This window comes from Pipistrellus kuhlii, unplaced genomic scaffold (assembly GCF_014108245.1).
Source record: "Pipistrellus kuhlii isolate mPipKuh1 unplaced genomic scaffold, mPipKuh1.p scaffold_m20_p_1, whole genome shotgun sequence".
Taxonomy (NCBI): domain Eukaryota; kingdom Metazoa; phylum Chordata; class Mammalia; order Chiroptera; family Vespertilionidae; genus Pipistrellus; species Pipistrellus kuhlii.
This window is the reverse complement of record NW_023425404.1, coordinates 87,142,990-87,160,791: the sequence shown is the minus strand read 5'-3', so window position 1 is coordinate 87,160,791 and position 17,802 is coordinate 87,142,990. Positions and strand designations below refer to the sequence as shown.

The 17,802-nt window shown below is 42.9% G+C and overlaps 2 protein-coding genes and 1 pseudogene across 3 annotated transcripts in view; 2 read left to right on the top strand and 1 right to left on the bottom strand.

Moving 5' to 3' along the window:
- Positions 1-17,802, top strand: part of PEAK1 (pseudopodium enriched atypical kinase 1) — a 715,824-nt gene that overhangs the window by 516,885 nt on the left and 181,137 nt on the right. The gene's annotated exons all lie outside the window — the stretch shown is intronic.
- HMG20A (high mobility group 20A) overlaps positions 1-17,802 on the bottom strand; it is an 89,653-nt gene that overhangs the window by 3,594 nt on the left and 68,257 nt on the right. For both annotated transcript variants that reach the window (XM_036454884.2, XM_036454897.2), the window contains 3 exons: positions 4,252-4,327; positions 2,593-2,808; positions 1,773-1,915 (listed from right to left, as the gene is read on the bottom strand). In XM_036454884.2, the coding sequence (XP_036310777.1) occupies positions 1,779-1,915; positions 2,593-2,808; positions 4,252-4,327 (429 nt within the window). In that variant the 3' untranslated portion in view covers positions 1,773-1,778. The remainder of the gene's footprint in view (positions 1-1,772; positions 1,916-2,592; positions 2,809-4,251; positions 4,328-17,802) is intronic.
- Positions 13,883-14,473, top strand: LOC118728432 (annotated as a pseudogene).

Below are 17,802 nucleotides of genomic sequence, written 5' to 3'. Positions count from 1 at the left end.
AATTATTAGGAGCCAGTGGACCAGGATTGTGAGAGGGATGTCCCCCAAGGGGTCCTGGATTGGAGAGGGTGCAGGCTGGGCTGAGGACTCCCCCATCCTTGTGCATGAATTTTGTGCATTGGGCCTCTAGTATCTTATAAGTATAGTTCCTTCCACCTGACCACTCACTAGAAAAACAGCAGTCCTTTCTCCATCAGATCATGGCTGAGGCAAAAGTATAATGAGCTGCCTTGTATAGTTATCATCTAAGGGCATGGCCAAGAAAGATAAAGACTAATGCTTCTGTCTCTGCTAGCAGATATTGCCTAATTAGATAAAGAATCATGGAAGCCTAGCCTGGTGCTGGTTAGAGCATTGTCCCAATATGCAAGACAGTATATTGGATCCCCAGTCAGGGTACATACAAGAATCAAGCAATGAATGCATAAATAAGTGGAACAGCAAATCTCTCTCTCTTTAATCAATCAATAATTAAAAAAAAAGAATAACTGATTTTATTTATTTATGTAAATAAATATTGAAAATGAAAATAAATATGTATGCATGTATATGAGTAGGCTCACATACCTGCAGGACAAATAAATAAAAGATTCAAACCCAGGACTGGCCATTCTAAGGAGCATATCCTGCTACCCACTCTTGTTTTAGTATCCACATACAGTCCAACCCTAGGATTTCCACACAGCTTATATGTCTGTAGGCACCGAATAATTTAATTGACAAAGGGCTGTCAATTTTGTGGGATGGTATACTAAAGGGAACTCTTAGGAATTTGAGAGTATCAATACATGTTCCATTTAAAAAATGATACCTGAGACTTACCATTAGTACCAAAATGTTTACATGGGCAGATCCCTCTGGAAATGTACTTTTTGTCTCCTCTGAAAGGACATAACACATACCACTAGTAATTTGTTGAATATACATATATTTTATCTTCACCCAAGGATATGTTTATTGATTTTTTTAGGGAGAGAGGAAGGGAGAGAGAAAGAGAAACATCAATGTGAGAGAGACACATATATTGGTTGTCTCCTGTATGCATAGGGGATTGAACTTCATACCAAGGTATTTGCCCTGACTGGAAATCAAATCTGCAACTTTTTGGTGTATGCGAAAATTGGTGTATACCAATTGAGCCACCTGGCTAGGGCTGTTAAAGTTAATTTTCTCTCTCCTTTCTTTTTTGCTTATTGATAATTTATATTTTAATTAATTTAATCAAGGCACTAACTGTTTCACTGTAAGGTTAGTCCACATTAACATTTAATATAAAACAGCCACTCTATATTCAATGGTGAATAAAAAGCTTCTTATGTTGTAGGTTTATATACATATAATGTCTTATTGACTACTAAATGTAAATTATCATTAATATTTTCCAGGGGAAAGGAAGCTTAAAAATTAAATGATATTTATTTTCTTCTTGTATTTAAGTGCTATTTTGGGGGTGACTTCTTCAAAGTTTCTCTCTCACTCTTCAAAACTCTTTGGGAAGTTAGCACCTGAGAATACGGCAAATGAGTGACAAAGTTATAATGAAGGTTCAACCAGAAAAATCATGCTCTTTCCATTAAAATATGCTGAAGCGTACATGAGTAAAACTGTTTTTCAACATTATTTACGACATTTAGCCAGTATGCATCAGGAATCTTGAATCAAGTCTCTAACTCATTCAGTATAATTCTAAAGCTTTAGTAGTATTGATAAAGTCGAAGGCCATTTTATTTTTGAAGTTGTGCTGGCATATAAATATATCAGTGAGCACTCACCATTCCTTAACGATCAAGTCTGTTTACAACTTCTCGAACAGTAGCTATGAAGTTTTCATTGTCTTGGGGATTAGCTAAAATAATACTGTGCAGTCTGTTCATATATGAATCAATTGTGTCCAGGGTAGGTGTCTCTCCACTTCCTGACATAAGATAAGAAGAAAAAGTCAGAAAATCCTTCCTATTTGGTTCGACCATAATACAATTAAGTGAATCCACAGCAGAAGAAATTATCCCTCTAATATGGTCTCCTCCTCCACAGGCAAAATTTTAATATCAGAGGAGAGACTTGTTTAGACCTCAAAGAAATGTAACCTATATACTCTACATAAACAGACGGGTTTACAATTGTTCTATTTTGTGTATGATTAGCTGCATTATCAAAAGGTTAGAGATTTGCCCAGTTTTATTCTATGACTTACCTCAACATGAAAAAATATATAAGAAATACTAGTGTTTGTTTTCTTCTTCCTTTCCATTAAAACAAAATTACAAAGCAAGCAAATACACCTTTCTTATGTGCTTTAAATCAGGATTTATTACTCAGTTTCTATTGTTCTGAATATCAAATTAAACCTAATAGAAAGTAAGTTTATTAAAATATAGCTGGAAAAAATTTAAATGATCAGAGAACCCAAGATTTTGGGTAATTTATAGCCAATACTGAGATTTTATTGCATGACCCACAAAAAACCCTGAGGGTGAAAAACCTTTATTTTATGGATTTTCCTCTTTGTGGGAGACTTCAGCCTCACCATGCCAATACCAATATGAACAGCATCTCCCACTTTCCGAAGTGCTCAGGTAAGGATGGCATTACCAGGTAAGGGCATGCTGGCAAAGCTGCTGGTCAACACCTGCCGCAGGGTCTCCAGGTGCTGTTGTAAGACAGTGTTGCGGCTTCGCTCCTGGATCACGTCCACTTCCAGCTTCTCCACTGCTGTGCGCATGCTCTCCACGTGCTTCTGCAGGGCTGCATTCCTCTCTTCAAATTCCATGTTGGATTTGCGAAGCTGGCGTAGCTCTGCCTCCCGAGCTGAGGACATCCCCCCAAACACACACAGAACACATGGAGTGCTAGGAATCTCTGAGTAGTCCCAGTGTTTTTTCCAAGGATGTTCTCTCTAATTTAGCCCACTTCATCTCTCTATTCTAATTATAGCCCTCCAAATAGCAATTTAAGGAATGAAACACCTGGCTCCCCAGAGCTAATTTAATTCTTAAAACTGGTCATATTCTATACTTAAATTTATAAGGAACAGTAGCAATTCCAAGTATTTTTGTTTGTTTGTTTTAAACTCTGAAATGAAAAGCCTGAGGGATTTCACAGGGGAACATTGGGACAATGGGCAACCACTTTTGGGTTTCCATCTTTACTACACTGAGGTCAAACTTTGCTCTTATATTATACTAGAGGCCCGGTGCATGAAAACTCATGCATGGGAGGGGGCATCCCTCAGCCCGGGCTGTCCCCTCTCACAGTCCAGGAGCCCTCAGGGGTGAGAGGTGACCCAGAAATCAGGGGAAGGTGACGCCCTCATCATACCTCTGCTGCTGTTACTGCCTGCAGCACAAGCCTTGCCTAGCCCTGGTTACCTGAGCCTCAGGCGGCCCTGGGTGGCTGGGCAGCCATTATCTGAGGCTTGTCTGCATCTCGGGCCAGCCCTGGGTGACTGAGGGGGCTGGGAAACTCCGGAGGCAGGCATGCAGAATGGCTGGACCCACCTGCTGCCCTGCAGGGCTGAGGGGACTGGGTGCCACCATCTTTGAGGGCGTGGCAGTCAATTGGCATATTCCTTCTTTATTGGCTGTGGGCACCATCTTTGAGGGTAGGGCAGTCAATTAGCATATTCCCTCCTTATTGGCTGTGGATGCTGCCATCTTTGCGATGGTGTGAGGGACAATTAGCATATCCCCTCTTTATTAGATATAACTAGAGGCCCAGTGAATGGATTCATGCAAAGGTGGGGTCCCTCCCAGTTGATTGGGCCAGATGCTGGGGAAGGGACTGCAGGAGGTGGGTCGGCCACTGAGGTTGGCTGAGGGAGGGCACTGACCACCAGGGGGCAGTTCCAGCATCTGCCCCCTGGTGGTCAGTGTCCACAACAGCTACTGGCCTGTCATCCAGTCGTCTGGTCATCCAATCATAACGGCCACTTAGGCTTGCATATATATAGGATGTAGGCTTTCATTTGTATAAATGGTTCCAGGTTAATAGTTCGAAAGCAACTGCATTAGTAATGTATATTTATTTTCTTTGATCCAGAGACTAAAGCCGTTTTGACAACACTGGGTTAGTGTTCCTTCATTGGTCTTTGAGTAGTTACATTTACTAGAGAGTAAAATACAATTTTTTTCTTCCAGACCAGTCCTAGGATTTAGAATATCACTATCATTGCTTTTGAGCAATGTATTCCTACTGAGAACAAAATTCCCTGTCACAGACCCAAGTAATACAGAATGATACTTTGGTAATCACCTTTACTGTGGTTCAGGAATTCCTCTGTAAATATAGGGATGTCAAAAACAGATCGTTCCTTTACTTCTGTTTCTTTCTGTAAATCAAGAGCAACAAAACAGTTCTGGTCAAGACGTTATAATATATAAACATTCAGCTTGCCTCTTTCCAAGACAATATTAAATTACACCTAAATTATAGAACTACCACCCCTGAGAATCCCTTGAAGACTAGCTGAACAGAGAAGTCCTATAACTAAGGATATAGAGAAGCCACGTCAAGCCTAGTAGAAGGGACAAAGACGCAGAATAGGCAGGTCCCACATGCATGTGTGGTAGTTAATAACTGGGAGAGCTATCTCAACTTTGGAGGTTCAGCCATGGGTCAAGGGGACCTAGCCCCACACCTGGTAACCCAGTCCAGGTCTCCAGTGCTGGGGAGAGAAGTTCCATAACTTCTGGCTGTGAAAACCAGCAGATTGTGGATGAGTGAGTTGGAGGTTGCTGGAGTCCCCAGGGATCTCTTAAGGAGCCCACACACAGACTCACTCGCTGAATCCCAGTACTGGGGCAGCAGCTCGAAATTGCCAGGGACATACAGGGAGGAAATGAATTGCCTGGCTCCAGGACAAGGTCTGCATGGGCAACTTTCAGATGTGCCCCATTTTGTTCCTCTGATGAGCCCTTCCCCATCTAGTATGTAGATACTGGCAAGCTCCAAATATAAGTCTCTATCCAACTCACCCTACCATAGGGATTCCTTAAGAACCTGTACAACCCAACTCACACACAGGCCTCAACCCTTTATAAGAGGGTATTCCTCACATGTGGCTGGTCGTGGCCAGTGCTGTGGATTTTCCTAAAAATCTCTGAAAGTTCCAAAACCCCAAAAAAGCAGCAGCTGGCCTTGGCATACCCTATACCCAAGCTAAGTTCTCCCAGACTGGCATTAGTGGCAGTCAGCATCATTTTGTAGTGCAGCTTCTCCCAGGGACCCCCCAGGAGGCCAGTAGAGATAGCTATCGACCTTAGATAACTCTGTAGCTCTTTCTAGGTAGGTCAAGGTCAGGAACAGGGAGCAGTTTATCTAGAACTTCACCTGAGCTCTTCCCAAGAGGCCCCAGGACCAACACACCCAGTGGCTGGCTTAGACCACACCAGAGCACCACCTCAATTAGCTCCAAAAATGATACAACAAAAGGGTGAAGCCAGCAGACACCAGAGCTCTGCTACAGTGAATCTCACTTTCAGAGATCAACCCTGCATAACAGCTTGTCTGTTATAGTCAGAGCCAGTCCTCAAAGCCAGCCAGACTAAGGGTCCAATCCAAACCACTGATGTGCTCACATACAACAGGACAGTACACACAATCCAATCAAGGTACACTGCTGGAGCACCCAATTCAGGTGAACACAGAGACTGCATCACTGGTTCCTTACAGGACACCTACTAAATAAGGCCGCCTTGCAAAGACTGGCAGACACAGCATAGCCACCTATTTTATAGAAGCAAACACCTGGAGGCAGCCAAAATTAGGAGATAAAGAAACATGTCCCAAATGAAAGAACAGGAGAAATCTCCAGAAAAAGAACTAAACAAAAGGAGGAAAGCAATCTACTAGATACATAGGTCAAAACACTGGTTATAAAAAGATGATCAATGAAATCAGAATAAGAATAGATGAACTCAGTAAGAACTTACACAAAGAGAAAAAAAAAACATAAAAAAAGATCCAGTCAGAAATGAATAACACATTAGACAGAAAAATTGGCAGATCAGATGAAGTAGAGGTTCAAATTCAGAAATTTGGAAGACACAGTAGTAAAAAACAATCAGAACAGAAAAAAAAAAAAGAGAGAATAAAATTAAATGAGGATAGTTTAGGGAACTCTGAGACAAAATCAACATTCATAGCAAAGGCGTGCCAGGAGAAGAGGAGAGTGAGGGATTGAAAAACTATTTGGAGAGATAATGACTGAAAACTTCCCTAAAAAGGCAAAGAAAATAGACATACAAATCCAAGAAGTGCAGAGTCCTAAACAAGATGAACCCCAAAAGACCCAAAGCAAAACACTTCATAATTAAATTGCCAAAGGTTTAAGACAAAAACAAAATCTTAAAAGCAGCAAGAGAAAACTAAGTTAGTTAGGTACAAGGAAGCACCCATATAAATGTGAGCTAATTTCTCAACAAAAAATTGAGAAATCAGCTGTGCCAGAAGAAATAGGCAGGAAATATTCAAAATAATAAAAAGCAACGACCAACAAGCAAAATTACTCTACTAGCATGGCTATGATTTAGAATAGAAGGAGATAAGAGAACCTCTCAGATAAGAAAATGATAAAGGAGTTCACTACCATCAAACTAGTATGACAAGAAATGTTAAAAGAGGGAGGAGGAGGGGGGAGGGGGAGAAGATAAAGAAGTGAAGGAGGAGAAAAAGATGATGATGATAGAAATATATTAATAAAATGGCAATAACTATATACCTATTATTTTAAAGGAAATAGATTAAATGCTTCAATGAAAAGACATAGAGTGGATGAATAGATAAGAAAACAAGACCCATACATATGCTGCCTACAAGAGACCCACTTCAGATAGAAAAACACACACAGTCTGAAACTAAAGGGAGGAAAAAGATATTTCATACAAATGAAAATGGAAAGTAAAAAGCTGGAGTAGCAATACTTATATCAGAAAAAAAATAGACTTGAAAACAAAGGCTATAATAATATATAAAGAAGGACAGTAAATATAAATAGATCAATCCAAAAAGAGGATACAAACCTTGTAAACACTTACTCACCTAATGCAGAAGCACCTAGATTTATAAAGCAAGTATTATTGGACAGAAAAAGATAGACAGTAATACAATCATAGTAGGAGAATTTAACAACCCATTGACATAAATGAATAGATCACTCAGGCAGGAAATCAACAAGGAAACATCAGCCTTAAATAATAGACCAGATATTTAATTTATATTCCTAGAACTTTTCATCCCAAAGCAACAGAATATACATTCTTTTCAAGTAAACATGGAACATTTTCTATGACAGACCACATGTTAAACCACAAAACAAGTATCAATGACTATAAAAAGATTAAAATCATATCAAGCATCTTTTTTCTTTAAAAAAAAAAATACATATATATTTTTAAAGAAAAAAGATATATATATATTTACTATATATATATAATATTATATAATATTATATATATAATTACATTAAAAAGATATATATATATATATATATATATATATATATATATATTTATTGATTTCAGAGAGGAAAGGAGAGAGACAGAAACATCAGTGATGAGAGAGAATCATTGATTAGCTGCCTCCTGCACACCCCCTACTGAGGATCAAGATGGCAATCTGGGCATGTGCCCTTGACCGGAACTGAACCGGGACCCTTCAGTCCAAAGGCTGATGTTCATCCACTGAGCAAACCAGCTAGGGCTCAAGCATCTTTTCTTATTCCAATGGTATGAAACTAGAAATCAATTTCAAAAGATAACTAATAAACACACAAACACACAAAGGCCAAATAACATAATAATAAACAGTAAATAAGTTAATAATGAGATTAAGGAAAAAATAAAAAGATTCCTGGAGAAAAATAAAAATAAAATACCACCACCCAAAATATGGGACACAGCCAAAGCAGCTATAAGAAGGAAATTTATATCAATATAAGACTATCTCAAAAATAAAAAAATAAAAAAATGAAATAAACAATCTAATCTTATACTTACAGGAACTAGAAAAGGAACAACAAACACAGCCCATAGTGAGTAGAAAAAAGGATCTAATAAAGATCAGAGTGGAAATAAATAAAATAGAGTCTACAAAAGCAATACAAAAGATCAATAAAACCAATACCTGGTTCTTAGAAAATACAAACAAAATTAATAAACATATAATTAAGTCATAAAGAAAAAATAAGACAGGGCCAAAAAATAAATAAAATCCTAAATGAGAGAGGAAAAATGACAACTGACACTACAGAAACAAAAAGGATTATAAGTAAAAAATATGAATAATTACCGTATTTTTCGGACCATAAGACGCACTTTTTTCCCCCCAGAAGTGGGGGGAAAAAGTCCCTGCATCTTATGGTCCAAATATAGCCTACACATATACTTTAAAAAAAAAGTTTTTTTACTTGCCCGGCTCTGTGTGGTCTCTGTGTGCTTGCCCGGCTCTAAAATGGTTCTAAATGCTGCTGTTTATTTACAGGGTTGATTACATGTGTTTATGACTGTGATGTTGGGTTTTAATGCACATAAAATATTTTAGGACACTATTTGTTTCAGAATCTTTTTTTCTTCATTTCCCTTCTCTAAAAACTGGTGCGTCTTATGGTCTGGAGCGTCTTATGGTCTGAAAACTACGGTATATGCTAACAAATTGGACAACCAGGAAGAAATGGATAAATACCCAGAAACACATAATCTTCGAAGACTGAATCAAGAAGAAATAGAAAATTCAAGCAGACTGATAATTACTAACAAAATAGAATCAATAATCAGACTGCGGAGGTTGCCACAGTCTCCATAGCGAAAGGAATCAGAAGCTCCAGACTACAGAGACCCAACCCAATTCCGGGCGAGCCCCTGGGGCACCCACGCTCTTGCACAGGGAATCTGGACAGTCAGGCGGGAACTCAGGAGCGCCTCGGAAGGCAGATGTCTGAGGCTCACACACAAGGCCAGGGCTGACGGGAAGCCAAGACTGTCAGCTCAGCCGAGACTCTGCCCCTTCCAAGCTGAGCAAAAAAGCTTTTGCAATTTTGCAAGTCTGATCCTATAAGACTGTCTCCAATAAAGAAGGTATCCCAAAGTAAACACAGCTTATACTCACATCCAATGGGCATGGAGGTCAATTCCTCCCAGTGATACCAACAACAATCAAGACTTAACTATAACAAGGCTGTACACGCAGTCCACAAAGGGGAGCACCAAGAGTGTCTACCTCAGGTAACTGGGGAGGCTGACCCACTGGGCCATATAGGACACCAAACACAGAAAGCGATCCTACCATCTCTGGGAAGCAGCGAAAATGCCGAGACAAGGAAATAGATCTCAAACAAAAGAGATTGAGGAGAATAAAAGACTGGATATAGTTTAAAACCATGGTTATAAGGTTTTTCAAGAATTTCCTAGAAAAGGTCGATAAATTTAATGAGACCCAACTAGAAATTAAACATAAACTGACTGAAATAAAACATATTATACAATACAAAGATCCAACAGCAGATTGGAGGAACACAAGTGAATCTAAAAATCAAGTGAATTAAATCTGATGAAAAGAATAAATGGGTGAATATAATAGACTCAGGGGCAAAGAAAGGGAATGGATTGATAATTATCAGGGGGAAAGGAGTGTGGGGGGTGCAGAAAGAGAGTGGATTAAAATTGTACACCTATGGATGAAGACAATGGGGGGGAGGTAAGGACAGAGAGTGGGGCAGAAACAGGGTGGTAGAGAGCTATGGGGGCGGGGGGAGGAGAAATACTGTAATAATCTGAGCAATAAAAATTTTAAAAAATTACAACTAACATACAGACAACCATCATCCAGAACTACCTGAAAACTGGTATCACTGGGAGGAAGTCCTACAACTAGAGAAGTAAAGAAGCAAGCACACAGAAACTGGTAAGAGGAGTGAAGGCACAGAATGGGCTGGTCCAACACGTGTTGTGCTTTTTTAATTGGGAGGAAGATTGTCTGTATGGAAGCCACTTGTGAGGAGTAAGGAATCCCAGCCACACACAAGATCTCCAGCCCAGGATCCCAGAGTTGGGAAGAGAAGTTCCTGCAACTACAAGCTGTAAAAACCAGTGGGATTGTGGCCAGTGACACAGAGGCTGCTGGAGACCCAGGTGTTCATTTAAAAGTCTGGCAAACAAACTTACTCATACTGCCAGCACCAGGCAGCTTTGGGGGACCCAGACACATACAGCGAGGAAATGGATTGTCTGGCATCTGGGCAGGACTTGGGGATGGCTTTTTCCCAGACAGGAGTTCCTGTGCTGGAACCTTTCCTATCACAGGGCAGGCAGCCATATCAGCCTGGAACACACTGTTTGCTCCACCCTGGTGATTCCTTGAGATTCCACTCCAACCAATTTTGCAGCCCCTCCCCAACTGTTTGCAGCAGCTTTTCCTGGCTCAGGCTTCAGACTTTGCTAAAATCTCAAACAAGTGGTAGCTGTTGACAGTGTGCCCAAACATATCATTAAAAGGCCCAAGATCCAACACTAGCACCAGCCTGCCTTACTTCAGAGTTGGGCCTTGCCTGCGAATCTCCAAGCCCACTACAAACAGCAAATAGCAGCTGTCTGCAGATCCTTCGGTAGCTCCTGCTCTGTGGCCCCAGGCAGTGGCTAACTTTGTTCCTCCCTAAAGGCCCTAGAGCCAGTGCACACAGTGGACAGCTTAAGACCATAGCAGATTACAATTGTACACATCCACAAGTAACACACTCCAGAGGCAAACTCAGTGACCACCAGATCCTCACTGAAGCAAGTCCTACTCCATAGGGTGTGTTTCCTACATAGCAGCTCTCCCACTATAGTTGCAGCTGGTGCTCACAATCAATTGGCCTGGTGGTCAACTCCTCCCAGTGATGCCAACAGCAATCAAGGTTCCAATACAAGACTGCACACATACTACACAGGGGCCCAACTAGAGTTCCTAGCTCAGGTGACTGGGGAGGCTGAGCCACAGGGCAGAATAGGACACCTTCTATACATGGCCCCTCTACCAATTCCAAGGGATAGAGAAGCTCTACCTAGTACACAGAAACAAACACAGGGAAGGAGCCTAAATGCAAAAGCCAAGAAACATGTCATAAATGAAAGAAATGGAAGCAAGCAAACTACTGGATACAGAGTTCACAATCATGGTCATAAACTTACTAAGGATTTCAGGAGACTTTCAAGGATCATAGTAAGAATGTCAAAGACATGGAGAAGGACCAGTCAGAAATTAAGCATACACTAACTGAAATAAAGAATAATTTACACATATTCAACAGTAGAGGATACTGAGAGTAAAATCAATGATTTGAAATATGAGACGGTAAAAACACACAATCAGAAGAGCAAAAAGAAAAAAGAATTAAAAAATATGAAGATAGTTGTAAGGAGCCTATAGGACAACTTCAAGAGTACCCTCATTTGCATCATAGGAGTGCCAGGAGAAGAGAGAAACAGCAAGACATTGAAAACCTATTTGAAGAAATAATGACAGAACATTTCTCCTACTCTGGAAAAGAAATATCAACTTAGAAGTCCCAGAAGTGCAGAGTCCTAAACAAGAGGCCCACACTGAGACACATCATAATTAAAATAACAAGGACTAATGACAAAGAGAGAATCTTAAAAGCAACAAGAGAAAAGCAGTTAGTTACCGACAAGGGAGTGACCATGCGACTGATTTCTCAGCAGAAACTTTGCAGGCCAGCAGGGAATGGCAAGAAATATTCAAAGTGAACTACCAGGAAAATTAGTAAGGACCTACAATCAAGATTACTTTACCCAGCAAAACGCTCATTTATAATTGAGGGTCAGATAAAGAGCTTCACAAATAAGAAAAAGCTAGCAGAACATCACCACCAAACTTGTATTACATGAAATGTTGAAGGGTACTCTTTAAGAAGAGGAGGAGGAAGGAGGAGAAGGAAGGAGGAAGAGGGGAGAAGGAGGAGGATAGAGAAGGAGGAAGGGGAGAAAGAGAGGAAAAGAGGAGAAGGAGCCCAAGATGAAGAGATAAAAAATCTACACTAATAAAAAAGAAACATAAATTCACCATCCCTCCACCATGCCCACCAGCCAATCAGAAGTATGCAAATTAACCCAACAAAGATGGTGGCTATGGAGCTGGAGCAAGCAGGAGGCTTGGGTTGCCCCCAGTGATGGAGGAAGTCAAGCTTCCTGCCCATCCTGGCTGCTGCTGAAGGAGTGGCTGGCGGGTGTGTGTGCGCGTGTGTGTGGAGGGAGGGGGGGGGGAAAGAGGGAAGGAGGGGCTGGACTCGGCTCAAGGAGCAGCTGGATCCTGGGTTGCTAGGGGACATGGCCAGCCTGAAAACGGCCTTCAGCCCCTTACTCAGGCTGGCTACACCCTCATGGAGTAAGAGTCCCCCTGGGGGGCCTGGCCAGCCTGCAGACAGCAATCAGCCCCTCACCCAAGCTGGCCAGGCACCGCAGAGGTACCGCTCATTCTGAAGGGGCTGTGACCAGTCTGAAAATGGCCCTCAGCTCCTATGCCCCCATGGAGTAACAGTTCCCATTGGGGGCGTGGCCAGCCTGCAAACAGCCATCAGCCCCTCACCCAGGCTGGCCAAGGCCCAAGCAGGGACCCCCACCTTGAAGGGAGTGTGGCTAGCCTGCAAATAGCCATCAGCCCCTCACCCAGGCTGGTCAGGCACCTCAGTGGGAACCTCCACCCTGAAGGGGGTGTGGCTACTTGAAAAACAGCCCTCAGCCCCTCACTCAGGCTGGACATGCCCCCTCCAGCAGGGACCCTCACGCCATGGGGGCATGGCCAGCCTGCCAAGTACCACAGGCCCCTTGCCAGGGCTGCCCCATGCCCCAAGGGAACCCCCACCTTGATCTGGGACACCCTTCAGGGGAAACCAGCGTCAGGCCTTTATCTATACTAATAAAGGGATAATATGCTAATTAGACTGGGAGACCCTCCAGGAGACCTTCCAGACATTCTTCTGGACAAAGCCATGATGGTGGGGCCAAGGTAGAGGCAGTTAGAGGCCAAGAGGGGATGGCTGTTTTGGTTATCAGGCTCGTGGCGGGGAGAGGCATTGGCAGTGATCAGGCCAGTGAGGGGGCAGTTGGGGGTGAGCAGACCAGCAGGGGGGCCAGTTGGGAGCAAGCAGGCCGTCAGTGGGGATCAGTTGGGAGTGATTGGGACAGTGGGGGGGGGCAGTTTGGAGTGAGCAGGACAGTGGGGAGGGCAGGTGGGGGCAAGCAGGCCAGCAGGGGAGTCAATTGGAGGCGAGCAGGCCGGCAGGGGGGACAGTTGGGGGCGAGCATGCTGGCACAGGGGGCAGTTGGGGGTGATCAGGCTAGTGGGGGGAATTTGGGTGTGAGCAGGCCAGTTACAGGGGGGGGGCAAGTGGGGATGAGCAGGCGAGTAGGCTAAGTGGTTAGGGACAATCAGGCAGGCAGGCAGGTGAGCGGTTAAGAGCCAGCAGTCCCGGATTGCGAGAGGCATATCTGACTGCTGGTTTAGGCCCAATCCCTGTAAACTGGCAGTAGGACATCCTTTGAGAGGTCCCAGATTGGAGAGGGTGCAGGCCGGGCTGAGGGACACCCCTCGCCCCATGCACAAATTTTGTACACTGAGCCACTAGTATGAACAATAAAATGGCAATAAATACACATCAATAATTGAATCTAAAAATAAAAATTAATAAGAAATCTAATGAACAAAATAAGCTGGTGAATAAAACAGAATCAGAGGCAGGAGTGATGTCTCCTAGGACCCAGCTGGAGGAAAGATGGTGGGATTGCAGTGAGCAGCTGTCAAGGGATAAAAACAGGTATATCTAGAAGCAAATTTTAAAAGCATTTTCTCTTCAATTCTTTTCCACACCATCTGATAAGGATCTTGATTCACCATGGACATATCAGCAGTAAAATGAACAATATCAAACAGAACTGTCTTGAAATATTTATTTCCAATCCAAAATTGACCTTTATATTGTGTGTGTCATAAATCCACATACTCTTCTCTTCCAGATGACTATAATTGCAAAGTAGAACTTGCTTTGACATCTGATGGTGGGACAATAGTTTACTATCATCCTTCTGTGGATATTCCATATGAAGACACCAAACCTATCCCTTGGCCAGATCTTCTGCATAATTATGGAGAAACACAGGATCAAATACCAAAAAACAGATTAGAAGAAAAAGATGAACACTTTGAGCAAGGATCCATGATAAAACAACTTCGCAAAATGTTCTTTACTACTAAGCACCATTGGTATCCTTGTGGACAGTATCATACATGTTGTAGGAAATTGAATCCTCCAAAAGATAGATGATATTGAGGTTTTCAGTAAAATGCTGCCCCATTTTCTCATTTGCCCTTTGGCCACCACAAGATAGCCTGCAGGGGAGCGTAGTTGTGGGGAATCAGGCCAGCATAGGAGTGCAGTTAGGGGCGACTAGGCCAGCAGGGGAGGGCAGTTAGGGGTTATCAGGACAGCAGGGAAGGGCAGTTGGGGGCAATCGAACCAGCAAGGGACGGCAGTTGGGGGCAATCAGGCCGACAGCGGAGCAGTTAGGCGTCAATCAGGCTGGCAGGGGAGTGGTTAGGAGGTGATCAGGCTAGCAGGCAAGAGCAGTTAGGGGCAATTAGGCAAGCAGTTGGGAGCCAGCAGTTCCAGATTGTGAGAGGGATGACCTGTGGGATCAGGCCTAAATCAGCAGTCGGACATCCTCAAGGGGTCTCAGATTGGAGATGGTGCAGGCTGGGCTGAGGGACCCTCCCCACCAGTGCACGAATTTCATGCACTGGGCCGTTAGTATAGTAAATAATAATAAAATGTTTTTTCATGTATGAAACAAAACAAACTAACAAACAGAATCAGAGGCATGGAAGTGTGGAACAGACTGATGAATCTCAGAGGGGGGGGCAGGAAGAGATTAACCAAAGATCTTACCTATGGACATAGATAAGAAGGTGGTGAAGACCTGCGGTGGGGTAAGAACCACGTGGAGGTGGGCAATGGGGGGAAAAAAGAGGGCATCTGTAATCCTTCCTATATAATAAAAGCCTAATATGTAAATTGTTCCCTCCACAGGGAGTTTGACCACTCACTATGATGTGTGCTGACCACCAGTAGCCGGCATGGAACATGGTGGGTGTCGGTAACGTGGTGCTGGCAGTGGTGGCAGTGGAGATGCTGCCGGCCCTGATGGGCCCTCACGAGAGCGGAAATGGGGCGGGATACTGGAGCAGGTGAGCAGGCAGTGCCAGGCCAAGGTGGGTATGAGAAGGGGCCCGATTGCCCTGTCAATTGCCCTGCAGATGGTGACCGGCAGCAGCAGTGGGGGCCAGATTGCCGCCCTGCTCCCAGGAGCTGAAGGAGCTGCGACCAGGCCTTGATTGCCTGATGGAGGCCTGGCCCCAGGCTGGGATGGAAAATTGGGGGTGGGTGGTAGTGACCAAACTCCTGCAGGGCCAGAGGGAGGGGGGTGGGCAGACTGCGACCTCTCACCAGCTACCTGGAGCGGGGTTGATGGGACAGAGGTGTGGTGAGAATGTGGGTTGTCCTCTGAGCTCGCTCTTACTCCCTCCAGGACACCAGGGCTTGCATGCTAGGGAAGCCCCTGCACTCATGTGCTGGGCGCCCATGAGGAACTCCCCCCCCCCCCCGCCCCCTCCCCCCACATACACATCTGCATGGCCTTTTCCAGATGAGCCAGACCACTGCCCGCTGGGACCACAAGGGCTACTAGGATCCCCCATGGGTTCTGGCAGGAGCCGGTCTGCACTTCCATGTGGCGCCACTGAGTAGCCCAGAGGCCCATGCTGTGTCCAGGCCCACGGAGTCCAGCCGTACTCACTGCATCTCCACGTGGGGACTCGAGTGCCTTGACTCAGGCGAAAGGGGGCGTGTGGGGATTTGGGGGCCCAGAGGTCAGCTAGGACCTACCCTTCCATGCCAGATACCCTTGCTGCGATTGCCGGCTGAATTTAGTGCACTGGGCCTTAGCATTCTCAATAATAAAAGTTAAAAGAAAACAACAAACAACTCACAACATCCCAGCTGGTGTGGCTCAGTGGTTGAGTGCTGACCTATGAGCCAGGAAATAACAATTGGATTCCTGTCAGGGCATATATCTGGGTTGCAGGCTCCATACAATAGGAAGCATGCAGGAGGCAACCGATCAATGATTTTCTCTTATCATTGATATTTCTGTCTCTCCTCCCTTCCTCCCTGAAATCAATAAAAAATATATCTTAAAAATCCTCAAAACCCACAACAAACAAAAAAGTCCCAAGCAGATGGCCTCACAGGTGTATTTTACTAAACATTCAAAGAAGAATTAACACCAATCCTTTCCAAACTATTCCAAAACTTTCAAGATAAAGGAAGACTCGCAAACTCATTTTATGAGCAGCCAAAATTACCCTGATTCCAACAAAGACATTACAAAAAAAAAAAGAAAATTATAAGCCAATATCCCTGATGAACACAGACACAAAAGTCCTCAATAAAATATTAGCAAATCGAACCCAGCAATATATTAAAAAGATCATACACCACGATCAAGTAGCATTTATTTCCGGGATGCAAGTGCTTCAGTATCTACAAATCAATTAACATGACACACCACTTGAACAAAATGAAGGATATGTCCTGGCTGATGTGCACCAAAAGTTCACTGTTTCAGTTCTCAGTCAGTGCACATGCTCGGATGGCAGGTGCAATCACCAGTAAGAAGTGTGTAAGATGCAGCCAACTGATGTTTCTCTCTCTCTGTCTCTCTCTCTCTCTCTCATCAATAAAAATGTTTTAAAAAGATAAAAATAACCGAATCATATCAATAGATGCTTAAAGAGTATTTGACAAAATCTAGCATCATATATGTTAAAAATTCTCAGCAAAGTGGGACTACAGGAAATATGCTTCAACATAATAAAGGCCATATATGACAAATCCACAGGCGATATTATATTCAACAGTGAAAGGCTAAATGCATCTTTCTTAAAGATCAGTAATAAGAGAAGGGTGTACATTTTCACCACTTCTATTCAACACAGTATTGGAAGTCTTAGCCACAGCAATCAGATAAAAAGAAAAGAAATAAAACACATCCAATTGGAAAGGAAGAAGTAAAACTGTCATTATTTGCAGATGACATGATATCATATATAGAGACCCCTATAAGATTCCACCAAAAACTCTTAAAACTAATAAATGAATTCATCAAAGTAGGATAAAAAATAAATATTCAGAAATTTGGTTGCATTTTATAAACCAATAACAAATTATCAGAAAAAGAAATTATGCAAATAATCCCATTTATAATTGCATAAAAAATACCCAGGAGCCGAAACCGGTTTGGCTCGGTGGACAGAGGGTCGGTCTTCAGACGGAAGGGTTCTCCGTTCGATTTCGGACAGGGGCATGTACACTGGTTGCGGGCACATCCTCAGTGGGGGATGTGCAACAGGCAGCTGGTCGATATTTCTCTCTCATTGATGTTTCTAGCTCTCTATCCCTCTCCCTTCTTCTCTGTAAAAAAATCAATAAAATATATATTTTTAAAAATACCTAGGAATAAATTCAGACAAGAAGGTAAAAGACCTGCTCTTAAAAAAATTATAAGACACGGAAGAAAGAAACTGAAGACACAAATAAATAAAAGCATATACAACGCTCATGGATAAAAAGAATTAACATTGTGTGTTTTTTTCTTTTTTGAATTAACATTGTTAAAATGTCCACAGATTCAATGCAATCCTTATCAAAACACCAATAGTATTTTTCACAGCAGTGGGACAAATACACTTAAAATTTAT